General features: G+C 36.9%; 1 protein-coding gene across 1 annotated transcript in view; it reads left to right on the forward strand.

Annotated features, from left to right (window-relative positions):
• Positions 1-12,490: 12,490 nt before the first annotated feature.
• Positions 12,491-18,857, forward strand: part of MCPH1 (microcephalin 1) — a 254,382-nt gene continuing 248,015 nt past the window's right edge. Inside the window, exons 1-2 of the mRNA XM_009999262.1 lie at positions 12,491-12,611; positions 14,490-14,594. Of these exons, the coding sequence (XP_009997564.1) occupies positions 12,491-12,611; positions 14,490-14,594 (226 nt within the window). The remainder of the gene's footprint in view (positions 12,612-14,489; positions 14,595-18,857) is intronic.

Consider the following 18,857-nt stretch of genomic DNA (forward strand, 5'->3'; position numbering starts at 1 on the left):
GAAAGAGAAGAAAGGATTGTTGTTGCTGTAGTTGTGGACTTTTTTTCTTGTGAGTCTCATGGTTCACATATGACCTTCAGAATGTAAATACACAGCTCCAGCTCCTGTAGGGTCTTCATTATTTATGCAAGTTAGGGGTCCCATCATTGATAAAATCATAAATAACCATTATTCACCGCTGACCTTGGATTAATCTGTGTAAAGAGCCACATCTGTGGTTACTGAAACTTGTGTTCCTGGGAACGGTTACAAGGTTAAAACAAAGGAATTGGTAGGATACTTCTTGTCCTTCACTTGTTCCTGTTGGTCTAATGCATCATGTTTTTCACTGCCATGAAAAAGAAACACCATGAAAAGTTATTCCATGGCAGCGCAGAGGGTTGCAATGGTGTCTTGATAATATGCCCCTTCCTGGCAAAAGAAACACAGAGCTTTGATTTTGCTTGAGTCCTTTGGAGTCTGGAAGCTAAGGAATTCAGCCTAGTGACAGGTCCTGGTTTACTTTGGTGTGGTATTATACTCAGTGGGTGTGCTCGCCGAGAATCAGATATTTTTTGCATTCATGAGAAATACATGGAAAATAAACAGTCATTTGCTTTCCAATATACACAGAACAGAATGATTTTTTTTCTATTGATAATGCAACTTTCTTCCTTTTCAGCTGTGTTTTTTATAGCAATAAGATAAATTGACGTCCCATTTTATCTTCCATACTTTCTCCTTTGACCGCAAGTACGAACTATGAACAGTGCTCTAAAAAAAATGCTACTATTCTATATGGAAAATCTATGACTTCTTAATACTTTAGCATACTTCTGAATTGCATTTTTCCTATGCTAACAGTTTTAAACAAATACATTAAATAAATAATGTCAATTTTTTTCAGTTACTTTAATTTGAAATAAACATTTAAATAGCAAAATCTTTTCCCATCTTTTGGAACAGAGCAGGGGCTGATGCTTCATTTTACCAGTTTCTCAACACATTAATGAGAAATATTGCAGGTAAATAATAAATAATAGTCACTGCCAGCTAATAAACCAAGCAAGGAATCCTGTTACAAAATTACTGCCCCTCACAAATCAGAACTTGAGTTCAACACTGCAAACATTATAACTGCAAGAGGCCTCCCAGGTTTACACAAGTCTTAGGGCATTTTAAGACTGATTCCTATAGCCTAAAATGAAATATTAACATCTGGGCTTCATAGTCAGATTGGATGCCATGCTAGAGCACAATCTTATATCTCCTATAACTAGTTTTCCAGCCTTTTGAGGAGGCAAAGATGCTGTTCCACTCCAAAGAAAAGCTGCAGAGACTGTGGATGGAACTATTCCAGTTGTAATTAACCTGTCTAAATACTAATTTAGGCGGAGGGAGCTGTGCTTAATCATTCAGGTTTGCAAATTATGCCAATGAATTGGATCCAGAGAGCCCATTTAGGTGCTTAGAAGTGAGTCATGTATTTCAGTAAGCGTTCAGAAAGCCAGCAATCTCCAGCTGTAGCCAGGCAGTCTTGCAGTATCTACGTTATTCATCACCTAAATTTTGAATTGCAAACATTACCTGTGTATCTTGCACAAGCACTTAAAGACCATAACAGTGTAGATATGATATGTTAATATAGTGATGTCTAAACTCCACCTACTTCCTAAGTAATCCTACTCACTCAGTATTTTATGCCTTCCTAGTATGCATCAAAAGCAATAAGCCCAGCAGAAAGCACAGCCTTCCTGTCTAATGTCCTTGTCACTGCAGTCATTCATCAAGGAAGGGGAAATCTTTATTCTACCCCATGTTACATATTGCTTAGATCTTAGTCACCAGAAAAAAAACTGTGGATGCTGGAAGAAAATGACAGTGTGATGTAGTTTCTTACCTGTTCTTCTGACACAGCCTCAACAGGATCAGTGTGGGGTTGTTGCGCAGATATTCTCCAAGCCGTTGGTTATGTTGGTATTCTGGGAACTGAAAGATATACATTTGTTAGGAATGATGTCTAGTTTTCTGGCTGAATGCTCTAGCCACCGATATTTTAGCAAGAATGAGCTTTGCCTAGATGCACATGCCCCCCTCAAAAGACCATGGGTATCTATAGCAAATACTGATCTGTTCAGGTAGCAGCAGAAAATGGAGCTTCTACTCTAGGGAACAGGCCAGCTGGAAAAAAGTAACAGTCTTGGTTTTCTGTGTCCTTCTTGTTCCCTGAGCAGACAAACAATTTCCAGCTTTGTCAAATTGAGCACAGAGGAGACATCTGGCCAATGCTTTTTGAAGCACTGAGCTGCTGCAGCATGGAGCATGTCTGGGTGATGCTTTCTGCACCATTCTCTTATAGGTGTCATCACAACAAGGAAAACATGACTAAAGTAACAAGTAATTTGCTGGGTTTTGTGATTTTCGCTCTCCTGTTCACTTATTTGTATTTGTCTTTTGTTGTCTTTGAGATCTTATTCAACCACAGATTTGCAGCAAGGAACAATTATTTTTTAGATATCAGGATTCAGTCTCTAAGCCTTCATACTGTAAATCTTGGAGAGACATAATTAAAAATGTTTATTTATGGCTGTATGTAGGAAGGTACATCTGCTTCAGCTGATCTTTGAAGAGCAGTTGATGATTTGAGGTACAGGCTGGTGTAGCAGCTCTTATCTACAGTATTTTCTGAAGCCTGAAAGAATGATAAGGTGATCTTATTGTATATGGGTTTGTAATTTTGAATAATTGGCAGGACACTTAGAGACTGTGTTTTAGACCTTTTTTTTAAATTTTGAACCTAAAGAAAAAATAGAATGAACAGTCTCTTTTTTGATAATATTACATCACTGTAGTAGATCAGATGAATAGTCTATCAAGACTAATATTTTACCTCTATTTAAACTTTACCTGATTTAAACTTTTGAAAAAATAGATGTGTGTACAAGTGTTCATGTTTTGGGAGTGGGTAGGTGAGTATGTAAGTGAAAAGTTACAGTGTAAACATCTGGTCAACTGTGTTTACTGCTCTGCACTGATACAAAACTTATCATCAGTTTTATGGGACTGCAAAACCAGTTGCAGAAGACAACTGTGTATGGTAGTAGAACAATCTGAACTTTTTTATTTTCTGTGAGATTTTTATCTTAACTTACCACTATATGTAACACTATATAAAATCAATTAAAAAACATACTAATGGAAGAAAATCAGAGTGACAAATAAACTTTCCAAAGCAACTGGAAGAGGGAAGTTCTGTTTCCTGTAGGCTCTAGCTTTGGCTCGATGATATTGGTATCTTTAGGTACTATCTATTACAAAACTACTGCTAACAAAATCCCTTGGTGACAAAAAATAATTGACTAGACCATAACAATAAGTCAGTTACATGGATCTAAGATGCTAAATGTGTATTTGTTTATTAAGAAGACAAATCAACCTGGCAACTGAGTCATACACAGCCATTCCCCTAAAAGAGTACTTAGGTGAATAGAGGACGCGTGTGTCGTGCCCTCTCAGCATGATACGCTGGCGGTGAAGGCTGACACAGTCAAGACATGACTAAATTGGGGCTGTCTGAACAGGAGCATGGATCTGGAATAAATCTAGAGAACAGCACTAACAAGAACAAAAAATGACTCCATGGATTACTCTGTCCAGCTCTGGCAATCACATTTCAAGAAGTGTTGAAAAATGGGTACACATTCAACAAAGACAGACATGACAGATTTCAAGTTCCTCTCTTCTTCAAGGCAATTAATCTGCTCTTGCACTTGTACCTGCACAGACTTGCCCTACTGAGGGACGTACCACCCACAAACATTCCTCTAGTCATATAATAAACCAGCTACTTTTCAAATCCAACTCTAATATTTTATTCTATGACTTCCTGTGGATATGAATTCCACATGCTGAAAATAGATGTCTCCATAAATAACCTTAATAACCACTATTGAAAAGTAGGTGTTTAGGGAGTTTTCAAAACATATTTTATTTACCTGACATATGGTAAGAGCTCTAAGGGAATTCTTATAGACTTCTAAATTGCAACACAAGGTATTACAAACCATAATAGCCCCAGTGAATAAACCCAGCTTCTTCTAAACTGCAATAAGCTAAACTGTCTGCCGTACAGAAAGGTCATTAAACATATTTTTATGTGGTATCTTATAACAGCACCACACTTACCAATTTCCGATATATGATGGTAATATGGGTATGCATACAATTATAAACTTTATTTTTAAAGTTACTGTGCAGATAAATTAGACTGTTTTCAAATTATAATTTTTTGTCCTCAATAAAAAAAAATAAATCTATAATATGCTGATAAAAGCACGTATTGGAGCATAGTAATTGTACTTGACTGAAAATAGTTGCTTAGTTGAAGAAAATGTTGACAGATCACCTAATGTAACATTAAATACTAAGTAGGATTTCTGCAAAGAATTAACAATAAAGGATGCAAAAGTAAAGGATAACATAATGAAGGAAAAAAATTCAAACATAACAAAATTGTCTTAGCCCAAGAACTTCTGTGCATTTACATGGTAGATCATGTGCAATATTTAAGTGCTCAATATATTCAATGTGTGTTCACTGCATGTTTTCACAACATCAAAAAGGTAATTTCTGGAAGTTTCAAATGTAAAACAACATGGGGAAAAAAACCAAACCTGACACTTCTTCCAGAGGAGACAAAACATACTATAAACTGTAGGATATGGAACACACATGAAATAAAAGTAAAAATTCAAAATATTCACATTTTATTTCACACAAATAGAAAAACTCATGGCTTCCTTCTGCACCCTCAGGACCTTCAGAGAGGATGAACAGCTTTGTAAGTTTTGGTACAGCTGCTTCAGACTGGCTTTACTCCATCATCAGAAAGACTTCAAATAATCTCTTCTTAAACTCTTCAGCAATGCAAAAACTTTGTTGCCAAGCAGCCTTTCCTCTGCCAGTGATGTCATGTTGTACAGCAGTGGCAGTCCTTGTGGGTCACCAGGCCAAGTCTTGAGCTGCTGACACAACCCTGAACTTAAAATCTCTTATCTTGGTCAGCTAATTGGTAGGAACACTGAAAATTATGTTTTGAAATCCAGAGTCCTGGCTTTGGACCTTTCTGATATAGGCATAAGGAAATGGTTGTTGGGTTTTTTAATAATTAAATTAAAGAGAAAGACAGTTCTGAAGGCATTTTTAGAATTTAAATACTTGAAGATCTGTAAATACTACCTTTTCTTTTTTTTTATTACAAAATGCTTGTCACCAGCTTTATTGGAGATCAGGCTAATCAAAGATGGCAAGACTTTAATGCAAACAAAGTGTAGGCATTTCTTCTCAATAGCAGTTCTCAAGCCTGTCCATGCTGCTAAGTAAAGAAAAGCATAATTCAAGAAATAATAATTCGGAAATATCAACCTGAAGAGGACAACAGAACATCTAGAAATGCTAGTATCAGTAGGTTAGGAAAACATTGTTTAAAGTAATTTTATTTTATTCAGAAATGGGACAAAACTGAGAAAACAGAAATTGTGCACTGTCAAATATTTCTCATGGAAGAAATTACAGTAATATCATTTGAGTTACTATACGTATTATTGGAATTGCACTTCCGTTCATTTGTGTGGTTCTTATTCCATTCTTTGTCAGGAAGCATTTAAAAGCCAAAAGCTACTTAAGCCTGTTGCCAGAATCCCTGTTTATCAGGGAAAGGCAGACAGAGCTCTGCCAATTTGAGAAGAGCAGCAACTACTTTGGGAGTATAAAACTTAGCCCATAAGTACAAACCCTTTCCCAGCAGGCTCACTGTTGCTGACGGAGTTTCTCAGTGACACAACTACAGTCCGTTGGAACAAGACATGACATATTCCCATATCACGTGGTTTGCAGGGTACACAGACAAGATGCACAGACCTCCATATGGATCACCTTTATTGCATCCCAAAGATTAAAATCGAACCAAATCAAATCGAATAGAACAGAACATTTCAGTTGTAAGGGATCTACAATTATCATGTAGATAACCAGTGGCTATAAACATATACTAACTACCCCCCCGGCTACTACATGTTCTAAATTTGAATATGCTTACTGTATTTATTACCATAACATCCCAGAATCATAGAATGATTTTGGAAAGGACCTTAAAGATCATCTAGTTCCAACCCCCTTGCATGGCCAGCGACACCTTCCACTAGATCAGGCTGCTCAAAACCCCATCCAACTTGACCTTGAATACTTCAGGGAAGGGGGCTCCCACACCTCCTCTTAACAATCTTTTCCACCATCTTACCACCCTCACACTGACAGATTTCTTCCTAATATCTAATCTAAATCTACCACCTTTCAGCTTAAAACCATTATCCCTTGCACCATCACTACATGCCCTTGCAAAAGAGTCCCTCTTTTTCTCTCCTGAAGTCAAACTGTGACAGCCCCCTTCAGGTACTGGAAGGCTGCTATAAGGTCTCCCCAGAGCCACCTCTACTCCAGGCTGAACAACCCCAATTTTCTCAGCCTGTTTTCATAGGAGAGGTGTGTGAGCCTTCTGATCATCTCCGTGAGCCTCCTCTGGGGACATAAGGTGATAAAACACATGGTGCGTAATAAACAAAACGCTATACAACACATTTTTGTATTGTTAAATACTGTCTTGCACTGCTCTCTGCAGCATCTGTTTCACACTTAGCAGTGATATTGACTTCTATCTCAAACTCAGTGGCTGCTGGTTTTCATATTTATTATACTAATTGATATCAATGAAAGCATCAATTAGCTGATAATTTCTTAGTATCTGCTATTAGCCTTTCCTTCTTATTCTGGGAATGGTTTGAAGTTTACAAAAAGGAAACGGGTTGATCCATTGAAATGATCACATTTGATATCTTGCACCAAATGCCTGGCAAAATAATGATTTACAACTAAGGACAGACATCTTCAATTTCCCTGTGGTAATTTGAAAGCCACTGAGGTGTTATTGGCTGAGAATTGAGTGCTATGGAGCCTTTATTTTATGTATTTTTTCATTTCACCTGAGGAAACGGTTAGGATGAAGGAAAGTAAAATTAATAATGAAAAATAGGTTGAAATTGGAGCAGAGATTGGGCAGAATAAAAAATAAGCTAAGACAGCATCTCTATATAAGCAGAGAACAGAGACAATGAAAAAAAAGTAGCATTAGAGATGTCAACTTTAAGCCAGTACGCAGGGAAGAAAAGAATGGTGATGTCCAACAACTAACATTTCACAGACTTTCTAGGATGGGTAGCTTATTCTCAGAAAAAGTTTTAGTCCATGGGATTTGCCACATTCTAGTAACAAGTACTACACCTACAAATAAAATTGGCACAGAACTAAGCATTCAAAAGCTAGGGTTCTAGTGTTCTATCAAAGATTGATGCTTAGCTTTAATCAGAACATTCACCTTTTCTGTCTCTTTTTTTCTTCATATATGAAGAAGGATTATAAAACTTCTGCTTAAAATGGGTAATGAGGTCACATAAGTTGTCTGGGCATTACTTAAACCCTCTTGCTAAGCCATTTCTTCCTAGCACTTTCACTTTACATAGGACTTCCCACCAACATACAATCTAGTGATAAAGTGCACTGGATGAATATGAGCTTTTCTTGAACGTGCAGGACATGAAGTTACATTGGTATCATAGCATGACGGAAAGAAGGCACTTGCTTGTGACTAGTTCTAAAGAAATTACATTGAAATCAAATAGCTCATGCTAACATATGCCTGATCTATACCCTCAATTATGTGAAGTAGATGGATTTTTTAAATTATTTTGCTTTGCCCCGGTAACCATCTTGTAACTAAACTAAGCTTACCAACTGCCTTCTGTCACCAGTCACACCTGAAGTGCAGATCACACTTCTCATTGCAGGCACCCTGTTGGGTCAGAACAATGGCCTCTGGAGGAGTCCTTTTCCATCAACTGTAGAAAGAGTGATCTGGATGTTGCAGAAATAAAGATTAGTGTGTTCTTTTAAAAAATGGTTAGTATTTTTTAATTTAGTGGTGATTTAACACAGATAAAATTATAATGACAAAGTCTTCAGAGACAAGCAATGACAACTTTGCAGTTCCTTTCATAACCAAGTACGTGACCTGCAAAAAAACATGTAGAATATGTAAATGCATATAGATCAGTTTGGGAGGTTTTGTTACCATTTCTGTTCGAGAGCCTTGGTCTAAACCCTGATTCCCCCTGTAACTAACAGCAGCATTCCAGCTATCTTCAGGACTACTGGAAGTTGCTCCACTGAGATATGCTGTGCTCAAGGTCAGATACCTCCTGCTAAAGTTAAAGAAAGTTATGCACGCAAACTGAAATTATGGTGCGACTGAAAGCTACTTTCTGAAGTTATTAGATAAATGAAAAAGTTCACAAAATCACCTAGAAAGCTTCCTTTCAGAGGAAGCCCCATGAGTCCTCTTGTCTCCTATTGTTTAGTTTTTAAAAGAATGTTACCATGTTTGAGGGGTGATTTGCATTTGACAGCAAGAGCCTGTTTAAACCTGAATGCTGCTGGGCTGTCATTTCCTTCACAAACAATGGTGATGTTGCTCATTTTGTATATTACCACAATATGGGTTGGTTTTGGGAGATGTTTAGAAAGCCTGTTCTATGCTTTGCAAAGGGAAGACAAATGGTGTCTATGCTATGCTATACCATACAATACCATACCATACCATACCATACCATACCATACCATACCATACCATACCATACCATACCATACCATACCATACCATACCATACCATACCATACCATACCATACCATACCATACCATACCATACCATACCATACCATACCATACCATACCATACCATACCATACCATACCATACCATACCATACCATACCATACATGTTCAACAAGGCTCTGAAAAGTGAAACTTGAAATTTGCAATGCACTTATATAAATGTGTGGGCTTTCAGTTCTCCAAATCAGCAGTCATCCCTTTGATAAGAAATTGGTGACTGATTGATGTGTTTGACAAATGTTTAATAGGCAACTATGTAAGAACATCTTCATACATAGAATATGAAGCCTTAGGATGCTTTGATATTTGATTTCAGATACAAGAATTCTTACTGTAGTTGTTATTCAACACCTTTATTTTGTTTATCATTATTATGTGATTCACAAGTAGTACTCTTAAAATCTTGGTGTTTTCTACTGTGGTTAATTATGCATTTCAGCTCTGACTTTGCAAAGAGCCAAGTACACATTTAACTTCAGGCATGTGAGCAGTTTCATAAGCTTTCCAAGACCAAGGTTTATAATTGTGTCAAGAATATCACTCAGGTTTTGTTTACAGCTCCCTCCAAATTCTAAGTTTATCCTACATAACAGTAAGTACAAACTTCTGAATCTTACACAAGATTTACAGACATTTCACAGGCACCATAAATAATGATATAAAGTAAAATACAGGTATCTATTTTTAAAAAAACAGTCAAAGGGATCCTACAGACTTTAAGCATATTGCCTGAGGAGCAATATTCAACTACAGTATTCTAATAAAAGCAAGCACAAGATGGAAAGCAAATTATATCTGGATGAAAACAGTTACTTGGATAAGAAGAAATTCTGCAAGCATGTTAAATGATAACAAAGGATTCAAAGGAACCTATTTATAAAATGGGAGGATTGCATTATGACAAAGATTTTGCTGAATTTACATTGGAGAAGCATGGAGAATGCTTTGATGTTTCAGAAATTACAGTTTCTTTGCCACTTTGCCTAGGCTATTCTGAATTATGAAAAAGTCATTCAGTAAAAAAGAAATAAAAATAAAATAAAAGCCAAATCATAGATGGTGATATGAACAAGGATTGCAGAAACAATACTGATTAATGGAAAAAGTGGACAAAAAGGTCAAGGGAAACCTTGCACTGTAGCAGGCCTACAGAATTAATGACAACTCTTAATCATACCCTATTAACTTCAAAATGGTATCTGATGGAGCCAAACAGTGTCAACGACAGAAATTCCTGCCCAGTGGACTTGGGAGGAGTCAGCAGACAGGATTCTGCCTGTGATTGTGAAAGAAGTAAGTTTTCTGGAGGAAAATCAAAATAAATCCACCTTCCAACCCCTTCAGAATTGTAACATGTTACTAAAAATTTACTAGCACACAACATCAGTTTCACATCTGTTCCATGTATAATTCCAAACTATTTCTTCAATCACTCTATGAACCTAGGGTACAACTAAGCTTTAATCATAAGTTTAACATTTGCTAATAACTTTTAAAAATAATCTTCAGCCATACTTCTTGAAAATTCTGAAAAGAAAAGTTCTGAGGACCAACTACATATTTTTCATTCCTGTTTCCATTTTGGGAAACATCTGAGTAATGACTAAAACACAGAGTCATGGGCTGCTTTGAGAACAGCCAACTCCCCCGGTGCCGGGGTCTTCCAAAGCTGTACAGAGTCCACAGGCAGCAAATCCACTGGCCACAAAATCCAAGTCCACTGGCAAAGTTCATCCCTCCTGGCACCTTTAGGAAATGTTCCAACACATTCCTCCACGAGCGCAGGGGCACAGCTGCCTTCTCACCATGGGTTGCAGGGAAACTTGTGCTTGGGCACCTTCTTCTCCTTCTTCCTCACCAACCACCAGCTCTGCTCTTCTCCACCCAACACAGCTCTTCTTCTCCAAGTGCTTCTCTGCTCCCATGTTATATCAACTCTTTCGTATCTTAATCGCTGCACCTATTGTCCCTCTAGTGGCTCCTTGGCTGGTTTTGGAAGCAGGGGGAGCTTCTCAGCTTCTTACCAGAGCCACTCCTGGGGCCTTTCCCCCCGTCACCCAAAACCCCACCAAATCAAACCAGAACAGTGCCAGAAATTCAAAGAAAATCAGTCAGAAGAACAAGTGATTCAGTGATATAAGACATTCTTTTCCAGCAGCATGGTCCTGTTTATGAAACTGTGATCCCTGAGTGGTATGGCAATGCAAGATACAAGGAGGTAGGGAAAAGGTAAGCTTTTGTATTGGTTTGCTTTGATCCTGAAAACACAACTTCCAAGCTATGTTTGCCCAGGAATATCTAACCAAGTGCAATAAACTGCCTGTCTAGTCCCTTTCTTCAGCACACGTGTAGGCTCAAGTTTGCAAAGAGTTAAAATGCAGACTGTTTAAAGATCCATCCCGGCTCAGCAAGGAAGCTTTCCAAGATCAAAGAAGGGATTTTATTATATTTTTAAGAAAGAAATCAAATAGAGAGTGAGATTATTCTCTTTATCAGCAGGGATGCAGGCATCCAACTTAGTAGAGGCAGAAAGTGTCTCTGTTCTTGTCTTCAGATGTTATCATGTTTTGTAAAACAAATATTATTCATTACTTTGTTTATTTTGTATGTATTTCTTTATTGGGTTTAGTTTAACAAAGATTGCATTAGAAGGAAGAAAATTATTTCTGTAATTACACTTTAATAAAAATTAATTGCTCTTAAATTACATATAATGACTCCAGCTAGCAGATAATGAAAGAGAAAGCAACAGCAAGAGAAACAACAAATAATCTAGGTACACAGGTTATATTTCAAAAAGAAAAGACCAGGAATGTGCAGATTTTAATTATGATAAATGTTTTAGCATCTGACCTTCAGCTATTTGTTTTACGGACTGTTGGAACTTATATTAACCACAACAGAAGAAAGTGTTTGGGTGAATTAACAGAGAAGCATTGTATAACCTAAGAAATCAGGAGTTTCACATTCTGAATGGCAAGATGTCACATTTTACAGGACCAGTAAGCAAAATTTTCTTTAGTTATTTTTTTTAAGTCCATTTTTACTGTTTGCATCTACAATCAAATTGTATGGAGAAATGTGTGATTCCTTCTTAATTTCATTGCCACTGAATTCTGTTTTGGAAATCACAACTTTAAGAGGATCTGGATTTATCTTCCCCAAGCTCAACACCCATCCAAAATAAGGGCTTGTTATGAGATATACAAATCCATTATCAAAACTTTCAGTTTATATTAAAATTTATTTCTTCATTTCAGGTTAGACTCCCCAGCTATGTCTTGGTATGCTGGATGATGCTAGGAAACATGCTTAGCCACTAGAACATAATTATTTATATATTACTACTCAGCTGTCCAGATAGTTCCTGGCATGCTCCAGCCCAAGCTCACCAGCACTGTTCCAAGAAACTCTTGATAACTGTTCAGTAGCTGGAAAGGATCAGACACTATTTCCAAAAGACAGGTAACACATTTACTCTGTTCTGGAAGCTAAAAATAATTTCCTGTGTAAAGACTATTTAATAACATGGTCAATGAATGTGGTCATAAATGCTAGTTGGTCTCAGCTCCTGAGATGTTTTACTTTACAAATATACTTATAACCACCATGTCAGGCAACATTTGCATTTGACTCTTTTCTGGATGTGTTGAAAAGGCCTGAGAGCTGAAGTAGGTTTCTTACTAGAGCATCTTGCTGTACCAGAAAATATTTATGTTCTTTCCGGAATGCCTGTCCACAAAGGTGAACTCATACTTCCAGTGGAAAGCAAATGGACTGTTACAGTAACCATCGGCTGCTTTTATGAACGCTGTGTTGTTGATGCTGCCTTAATTTTCTTTGGGAAAGGTAATTCACTTCTCCCCAGGAAAACTGGAGGCTCTACCTTGCAAAAAGGAAAAATATCATCTAATAGTCCCAGGAATTGCTTTGCCTCTCTGATCTCCTGCAAACTTGCTGGCTCCTTGGCTGGTTTTGGAAGCAGGGGGAGCTTCTCAGCTTCTTACCAGAGCCACTCCTGGGGCCTTTCCCCCCGTCACCCAAAACCCCACCAAATCAAACCAGAACAGTGCCAGAAATTCAAAGAAAATCAGTCAGAAGAACAAGTGATTCAGTGATATAAGAGATTCTTTTCCAGCAGCATGGTCCTGTTTATGAAACTGTGATCCCTGAGTGGTATGGCAATGCAAGATACAAGGAGGTAGGGAAAAGGTAAGCTTTTGTATTGGTTTGCTTTGATCCTGAAAACACAACTTCCAAGCTATGTTTGCCCAGGAATATCTAACCAAGTGCAATAAACTGCCTGTCTAGTCCCTTTCTTCAGCACACGTGTAGGCTCAAGTTTGCAAAGAGTTAAAATGCAGACTGTTTAAAGATCCATCCCGGCTCAGCAAGGAAGCTTTCCAAGATCAAAGAAGGGATTTTATTATATTTTTAAGAAAGAAATCAAATAGAGAGTGAGATTATTCTCTTTATCAGCAGGGATGCAGGCATCCAACTTAGTAGAGGCAGAAAGTGTCTCTGTTCTTGTCTTCAGATGTTATCATGTTTTGTAAAACAAATATTATTCATTACTTTGTTTATTTTGTATGTATTTCTTTATTGGGTTTAGTTTAACAAAGATTGCATTAGAAGGAAGAAAATTATTTCTGTAATTACACTTTAATAAAAATTAATTGCTCTTAAATTACATATAATGACTCCAGCTAGCAGATAATGAAAGAGAAAGCAACAGCAAGAGAAACAACAAATAATCTAGGTACACAGGTTATATTTCAAAAAGAAAAGACCAGGAATGTGCAGATTTTAATTATGATAAATGTTTTAGCATCTGACCTTCAGCTATTTGTTTTACGGACTGTTGGAACTTATATTAACCACAACAGAAGAAAGTGTTTGGGTGAATTAACAGAGAAGCATTGTATAACCTAAGAAATCAGGAGTTTCACATTCTGAATGGCAAGATGTCACATTTTACAGGACCAGTAAGCAAAATTTTCTTTAGTTATTTTTTTTAAGTCCATTTTTACTGTTTGCATCTACAATCAAATTGTATGGAGAAATGTGTGATTCCTTCTTAATTTCATTGCCACTGAATTCTGTTTTGGAAATCACAACTTTAAGAGGATCTGGATTTATCTTCCCCAAGCTCAACACCCATCCAAAATAAGGGCTTGTTATGAGATATACAAATCCATTATCAAAACTTTCAGTTTATATTAAAATTTATTTCTTCATTTCAGGTTAGACTCCCCAGCTATGTCTTGGTATGCTGGATGATGCTAGGAAACATGCTTAGCCACTAGAACATAATTATTTATATATTACTACTCAGCTGTCCAGATAGTTCCTGGCATGCTCCAGCCCAAGCTCACCAGCACTGTTCCAAGAAACTCTTGATAACTGTTCAGTAGCTGGAAAGGATCAGACACTATTTCCAAAAGACAGGTAACACATTTACTCTGTTCTGGAAGCTAAAAATAATTTCCTGTGTAAAGACTATTTAATAACATGGTCAATGAATGTGGTCATAAATGCTAGTTGGTCTCAGCTCCTGAGATGTTTTACTTTACAAATATACTTATAACCACCATGTCAGGCAACATTTGCATTTGACTCTTTTCTGGATGTGTTGAAAAGGCCTGAGAGCTGAAGTAGGTTTCTTACTAGAGCATCTTGCTGTACCAGAAAATATTTATGTTCTTTCCGGAATGCCTGTCCACAAAGGTGAACTCATACTTCCAGTGGAAAGCAAATGGACTGTTACAGTAACCATCGGCTGCTTTTATGAACGCTGTGTTGTTGATGCTGCCTTAATTTTCTTTGGGAAAGGTAATTCACTTCTCCCCAGGAAAACTGGAGGCTCTACCTTGCAAAAAGGAAAAATATCATCTAATAGTCCCAGGAATTGCTTTGCCTCTCTGATCTCCTGCAAACTTGCAAAAAAGCATTAGGACTATTGTTTGACTCTGGGTGTTACCCAATAGAGGCACATTCTTCAATCTGAGCAAAGAAAACAGCAAGATCTAGATATTCTATATCTTCTATATCTTCTATATATTCTATATATGCCAAAGTAGAAAAAATATTGCCAGTAAAGCAAAAATACTGTTTTCTGTTGGTCTGTAGTGAAGAAATTGATGGAACAGCTGTGTTTCATGCTTTCATCTGAAAAGAACCTTTTAGCATCACTGGATAGATGAAAGACCATGGTTTTTATTTACTCTTTTTCCAAAAGAGTGTCAATTGTTTTGAGGAGGGTGTGTAATAAGGTTTATGGGGAAAAATAGAAGTTACTGTTAAGTAAGATCTGCATTTTTTGCCAAGATTCCTGTGAGTTCGGAAAAAACAATCAGATTTGCATATTTTAAATTTCCTTGGCTTTACATTTTTTGATGTGTCAACTGCATGGTTAACAAAATAGTTAGACAGCTAGTTTTTGAGGGCTCTACAATTTATAGGAACCACTCATGAAACAGATAAATCTGCAGAACTTCAGTTGCTGGCTTTCCTAGGCTCTGGAAAGTTAATCTCTCTCTGGAGAGATAATTCACTTTCTTTTCAGTTGCAACTATGAATGGTCTTTTTATCCAATGTGAAACCAGAAAGTCCTCAATGTGTTAAACATGGGTAAATTATACAGTTGTTCCAGCATTTATGGTGTTGTTGCATACTGAAATGTGTAAAGTAAAGGATATGTAATATCTGCAACATTTTAATATCATACTAATCTTTTTTTTTTTTTTTTTTTTTTTTTGCATTTAAGAGTGTTGCCTTATCCAAAGCAGAGATTTTCACAGAGCTATTATGCCCTAGACACACACAGGACAACTCTATTGCTCATTATTGAAATTGTTTTTCATCATGACAAATTCCACAGAGTAGAGGGAGGCAGGGAGTGCGTGGGGTCTTCAATGTTTATTTTGAACTGCAGTAAATCACATTATCCCTCTGAGTTTAACTGTGGTAGCATAAATGAAGGAAAGTCTTTTCCATTTTCTGCTTCATTCTTAAGGACACAATATGAGTGTACACAGCCTGAATAAGTGTTTTAATGCATACTTAAAAACTTTCACAAGCATGAGCTTGAGGTTTAAGCTGAAGCTTTAGTTCATAAGCCATCCAGTTACTTTGTCTACATCGAAGTTTGAAAAGGCTTTTCCTTAACAAATGTGCCTTCTGACTATAATTTATTCTGTGCATCAGTGAGAAAATTACTGCTTGTCATCTGTTGTTGCATGTTTTCATGTCGTTGTTTTGTCATCTGCTGTTCAGATGAACTGGTGTAATTAAAAAAAGGTATAACTGTTAAAGTTTTTAACTGTCAAATTCAGGCTTCAGTCAGAATTTGTCCTTTAGCACACTTAACTTGAGACTCTGAACATTTTCTGGTTTCTCTTTCACACTTTTTTAGGTTATTTTATTCTTTAGGTATGACATATTCTGCAAGTAATCTGCCTCTGATGTATTCAAAGGATACAAAATCACATCTGCATACATTACTTGCACAGGAAAATATATTTACATTAAAATAAGGATTTTATCTTTTTTTATGTATAAGAAGGTTTAAACTTCTGTTTATCTAATTACCCAACAGATTTCTATCTTCACAGAACTACATAGTTGGTTCTTCAATATTCAGTCATGTAATCCTTCCTGTGTGCTCAGTTACCTGTTTTAGAATTTTTTTTCCTCTGATTTCCTTTACTTACCAGTAAGCACATAGCTAACCATTAAAACAAGGTTATTGATATCACAATTACATCTGGTATGGAAATGCTTAAAAGTGCCATTGAAACAGTAGTTTCCTAGCCTGTATTTCAAGTATACAGTAGTTTTGCTGTTTCTTGCAGCCTAGTGCCATAGTTACTAAAATATCCCAGGTTTCCCAGTACATTGTATGTAACCGAGGTTTCAGCAGATTCCTTTTATGCAAGTATGTCTCACTTACATTTGCCCCAGCAAGGCAAGACAAGTTCTACCAAAGCACCTGCATCATCAGTAAGCACTGGCTACTCCTACCTGTCTACAGTCTGCTCCCATACAAGGACCTTGTGAAAGGCTCACATGTGTCCTTGAGTTACAAAGGACTGAGTGTCATAAACAGAACAGGTGCTTAGGAAACTGGAAGAGGACATAAAATGGTTTTCTGACATCCACATTTGAGGATATTCAATGCATGTCACTGCTTTCTTCATTTTGTCTTGATACCATGTTTTCACTCCAAGACACGTTTCTAAGAGCTGATGTGAGGCAGCTTGAGAAGGGAAAGTGCAGCTTCATTTCCCCATTGGATGGCTTTGCTGCACAAATAGCAAGATTTGATCCTCTTGTTTAACTACTGGGATTACAGGAGCACCTTCTACAAGAGTTACTCCTACAAAAACAGCTGAAGAGAGCCCTTTGGCCTGAACAACCAGCTGACCTCAGAGCTCTGCCTAGGACAGGATAGGGTAGGATACAGGATAAGATAGGATACAGGATAGGATGCAGGATAGGATGGGACAGGATAGGATACAGGATAGGGTAGGGTAGGGTAGGGTAGGGTAGGGTAGGGTAGGGTAGGGTAGGGTAGGATAGGATAGGATAGGATAGGATAGGATAGGATAGGATAGGATAGGATAGGATAGGATAGGATAGGATAGGATAGGATAGGATAGGATTTTCAGTTGGAAAGTACCTACAATGACCATCTAATACAACTGCTTGACTTCTTCAGGGCTGACAAAAATGCCAGATTACTTCCAAGAACAGTATTGCTTACACATTCTACATATCTCCATGCCTCATTTCCTGAACAATTTAGAATAAGCACAGGTAAGAATTTGCTTGTTCTAAGTTCCTGACCAGACCCTACTTGTCCCAGGGAATGCAGTACCTGAGATTACCTGTGGTTAAACTGGGGCTGGCTTCACTAGTAGTTTTAGCATAGATGGTGGTGATATTTCATCATTAACCTTTTCAAAATAGTGTTACTGTGTCAAGCACAATTTTGAGATCATTATATCAGATGTCTGAAAAAATCATATGCAGGTTTCCAAGTACTGTGTATATAAATACTGGAAGATAGAAGAATTCAAGAAGAATCTTGTAAGACATGGAAACAAGTACAAGAAAGAGAGGAGAACAGAGAGATGCAACAGGAAATAAAAAAAGGAAAAAACATGAGACAGTTAAGAAAGGAATATAATTTTCTCAGAAATTACTAGAGATTTTCAGAATGTTTAGATTTGGCTTCTTCAAACTTTACATTGTCAAAGAACCTTGATTTAATGGAAAAGTATTTACTCGTCCTTGAAATTTGTTTTGAAGTTGCTTCTGATTAAGTAAACAATACAAAGCAAGCAAAGTCACTTGTCACTTTTGAGTTACTGAGCTCTAAAATCTTCTCTAAAACAAGGAGAGGCTGCATAAAACAAATAATAAGGAAACAGAAAATTGTTAGCTATTAAAATATAAAACGAGAGAGAAAAGAAACAGATATTGCATTAGGTTTAACATATTATCTGTTTACCAGTGTACAAAATAAGGTTTTAAAAGAATATCACTAACCCATATTTGATGATGAAGAAATTATATTTTCAGTTTCATAGAACTTGCTCTTAGTGTCTGCAGACTGGAAATTAAGTTGCATCATTCTTAAACTACCATCAAACTAAGTGCTAATCTACCATTTCCAATCTGGGATAGCAGATTACATGCAGGCCCTTACATTTGAGCATATGTAGAGTATTAGTTACTTGTAAAAAAACAAGTGAATATATTTATTGATCATCCTTCTTATATCAGTGGCCTTGATTTTTTTTTTTTCTTAGAGGGCCAACACACATAAGGTAGGCCAAATGTATTTTCTTTGTGAAGCAGATTGTCAGCCCTATTTTACTAGTAAATTTACTAGTCCTGTCCTTTGGCAGCCAATAAGAGCACTTGCTTCTATCAAAATATTCCTACTAGCAGCCAAAGTCAATATTTAGGACACAGATTGCTGATTGGCTTATTCACAGTCCTTTCTCAGGCCTTCCAATCAGCTTTAGAGACACAGGAAAAATATAACTGAAAAAATTAAATGAATGGATAAAAAAAAAAAAGGGGGGG

Source organism: Chaetura pelagica, unplaced genomic scaffold (assembly GCF_000747805.2).
Source record: "Chaetura pelagica isolate M959 unplaced genomic scaffold, ChaPel_1.0 scaffold90, whole genome shotgun sequence".
Taxonomy (NCBI): Eukaryota; Metazoa; Chordata; class Aves; order Apodiformes; family Apodidae; genus Chaetura; species Chaetura pelagica.